The following is a 3,246-nucleotide window of genomic DNA, read 5'->3' on the forward strand; positions in this document are numbered from 1 at the left end:
GAGTTGTGTTCAGAGAGAAGCAGACGCCAGAGCTAGCCGTGGTCCGGTCAGCGGTCGACATCTGAGGAAGATAAGGAAGCCCTGGGAACCGCTGGAGACGGGCTGGATCAAAGCCAACACCGACGGAGCGCTGAAAGCAGGCGCGTACCAAGGCGGAGCAGCGGCCATATTTCGTAATGCCGAGGGAAAGTTCCTTCAGGCAGGCTGGGAGCCGTGCCAGGGCACCTCGGCGCTTAAAGATGTTGCTAAATACATAGATCTGCAGCAAATGTATGTAACTGGAGCTGCAGATGATCCGAGTGGGAAATGGGAATACTGCATATTTTGACAATTTCTATCCTCCTTCTGTCTTACTTTTAAATAAATAATAATAATAAAAATCTAACATCTGATATACTAATCAACTAACCAACCAACTCACTAAACTCTTATAGAATTAGTAAGGTACCTTCTCCATAAGGAGTTCATAGGTTTACCTCCCCCGGAATAATAACCCTGTTGACCCGTATACCACGTCTTTGAACCAGTCGCATCCTTCCAATAATTCGAGCGCATTGAAAACTCATCCATTTGCCGACCCACCGCCGGAATTTTCCACAATTCGACCAACCTTAAGTACTCCGCAAGTTGCCGGAAATCCAAACCAATCAAATCCATGGCTCTTTTCCCACTCTCTCGCTCCCTCCTCCTCCTTTCCTTCCTCGGATTCATCTCCCCCGTCCAATTTTCCCCTTCTCACGCCCTCCGCCGTCCGATCTCCAACCCAATCAATTACCCTAGTCTCTCTCGCCTCTCACGTCTCTCCTCAGTCTCCAATGGGATCCCCAAACATGGATATCGGTATTTACTCGCTCAGAACTTCACCAAACATCACAATTCCACCACCAATTCGACTACCAATTCCATCACGACAACAACTCACGGTCACAAGACGCACCGGCAGCACGTGCGGGACTGGATCCTCAGCTTTGTGGCCGGCTCCCTTGGCGGCACCGTCTCTGGGTTCTTGGTCTCCGTCCTCTTCCGGCTCGTGCTCAACTGCGCCCGCCGGCGGTACAAGACCCCGGCGGGCCCATCCATCTTTAGCCGCAAAATCATCCACAATGCCAACGATCTCTCCTTCCTCGAGAAGGAGGACGGCGTCACCTCCTTGCAAACCATCGGCCGCGGTGGCTGCGGCGAGGTCTACAAGGCCGAGCTCCCGAACAGCCCCGGGAAGATGATCGCTATCAAGCGGATCAAGAAGCGCACCCCCGACGGTGCCGAGCCAACCGAGGAGGAGTCCCGCCTCCTCGACAAATGGACTCGGCAGATCCGGTCGGAGATCTTAACCGTCGGTCACATCCGCCACCGCAATTTACTCCCTCTCCTCGCCCACGTCTCCCGCCCTGACTGCCACTACCTCATCTACGAGTTTATGAAGAACGGCAGCCTCCACGAGGTGCTCATGGAAGTCTCCAGCGGCCGGCGCGAGCTCGACTGGCCCACGAGGCATAAAATAGCCATCGGAATCGCTTCGGGATTGGAGCACCTCCACGTCCACCACAAGCCCCGCATAATTCACAGGGATCTGAAGCCGGCCAACATCCTTCTCGACGATAGCATGGAGGCGAGGATCTCCGACTTCGGGTTGGCGAAGGAGATGCCGGAGGCGCACTCTCACATGACTTCCTCTAACGTCGCTGGTACCATCGGGTACATCGCACCGGAGTACTACCAGACGCTGAAGTTTACCCCCAAGTGCGACATGTATAGCTTGGGGGTGATCCTGGCGGTGTTGGTCGTCGGGAAGCTGCCGTCGGATGACTTCTTTCAGAATACGGAGGAGATGAGCTTGGTGAAGTGGCTGCGGAACATGATGAAGTCACCAGATGCGCCGTTGGCCGTCGATCCGAAGCTGGGGGGCAATGGATTCGAGGAGCAGATGCTGATGGTGCTGCGTATAGCTTGCCTTTGCACAGCGGATAATCCTAAGGAGAGGCCCACCAGTAGGGACGTCAGGATCATGCTTTTTCGAGCTTGCCCTTCATCGACCTGGGTAACCGGGTGGCATCTGGCATCTAGGGAAGACAGTTATTAATCTAACTCGTAAACTGAGTTTGAATTTAGCCCTAACGGGTTCAATCGTAAACCGGGCAATCCACCAATCCAATATATATAAACTAAGTCATTTCTTGGAACCCTAAATTCTAAGTCCCTAATTCACTCTCACTTCATTTTATCCACCTTGCATTCTCCTCCTCGAAATCTTAAATTCATTGCCTTAGCCTTCTCATCCTCAAATCTTTTGAAGTTTCGAAAGGAGATATAGAAATATAAAGAATCAAAATTAAGTTAAACTCAAAAATTAAATCCTATTAGGTTTAGGAAATCAATTTAAAATGGAAACCAAATAGGATAAGGAAATTTGAATATTAAAACCAAACTAGAGTTGGAATGTGAAAACCAAGTAGGAATAGGAAACCACGATAAACACACTACCGTGATATTTTTTTAACCCGAAAAAAACCTCCTTCAGTGAAAGAGAAAAAAATATGAATTTGATCAACGTCTCTAATTAATCTATTTTACATTCAAAGCATAGATATAAGATTTAAGATTCATTTATAGCCACTCTCACTAAACTCTAGACAGTCGCATGGGTTGAAGCCCTTCTCTTGCTCGAACTCTACGCAATGATGAACTACTTAGATGAAATAAATTGCTCCTTGTTGATTATTCTAAATGCAATGTGGATCACACTTTGGTGTCCTTTAAGCTCCTCATTTTCTTCAAATCTTTCTAGTTGAACTCCAAGAAATAGACATATGGAAGCTCTCCTCAATTTAGTGGGGGAGTCTAAGGCTAAAATTTGGTGTGGAAGTGGGTTAAGGCCTTAGCTAGAGATGGGTTAAGATTTGGATTGGGTTTAAACAGAGGAAAGGGGCTGAACACATGAAAGCCCTAGACTGGGCTATCTAGGGGAAGCTATCCATGGATGATGGCTTAGTCATCCAAGCCACGCATGCAAGCTAGCACAGGACCCGGTCTAGTCTCGAGTGGTCGAGCTGGTTCATGCATGTCCATCGTTGTCGCGAGTGGCCAAGCCCACTTGCATCCATCCGCCTTGGCTGAGAGTAGCTAAGGTATGTCCTTCATATCTGTGACTATCCATGGTGGTTCCCTAACCTTCCGTAGCTCTCGAAGCTCTTCCTCTTTTTGAACGTGTGGTTAGCGGTATGGTTTCATATTCTCCGGACACCACGC

The 3,246-nt window shown here is 49.0% G+C and overlaps 1 protein-coding gene across 1 annotated transcript; it reads left to right on the forward strand.

Annotated features, from left to right (window-relative positions):
* The first annotated feature begins 240 nt into the window (after window positions 1-240).
* On the forward strand, window positions 241-2,766 carry LOC140771984 (leucine-rich repeat receptor-like serine/threonine/tyrosine-protein kinase SOBIR1). The gene has a single exon (XM_073113841.1). The coding sequence runs from the start codon at window positions 656-658 to the stop codon at window positions 2,078-2,080; it is 1,425 nt and encodes a 474-aa protein (XP_072969942.1). The 5' UTR covers window positions 241-655; the 3' UTR covers window positions 2,081-2,766.
* Window positions 2,767-3,246: the final 480 nt, after the last annotated feature.

The sequence above is a fragment of the Typha angustifolia genome, chromosome 12 (genome assembly GCF_048772165.1).
Source record: "Typha angustifolia cultivar Huaian chromosome 12, ASM4877216v1, whole genome shotgun sequence".
NCBI lineage: Eukaryota > Viridiplantae > Streptophyta > Magnoliopsida > Poales > Typhaceae > Typha > Typha angustifolia.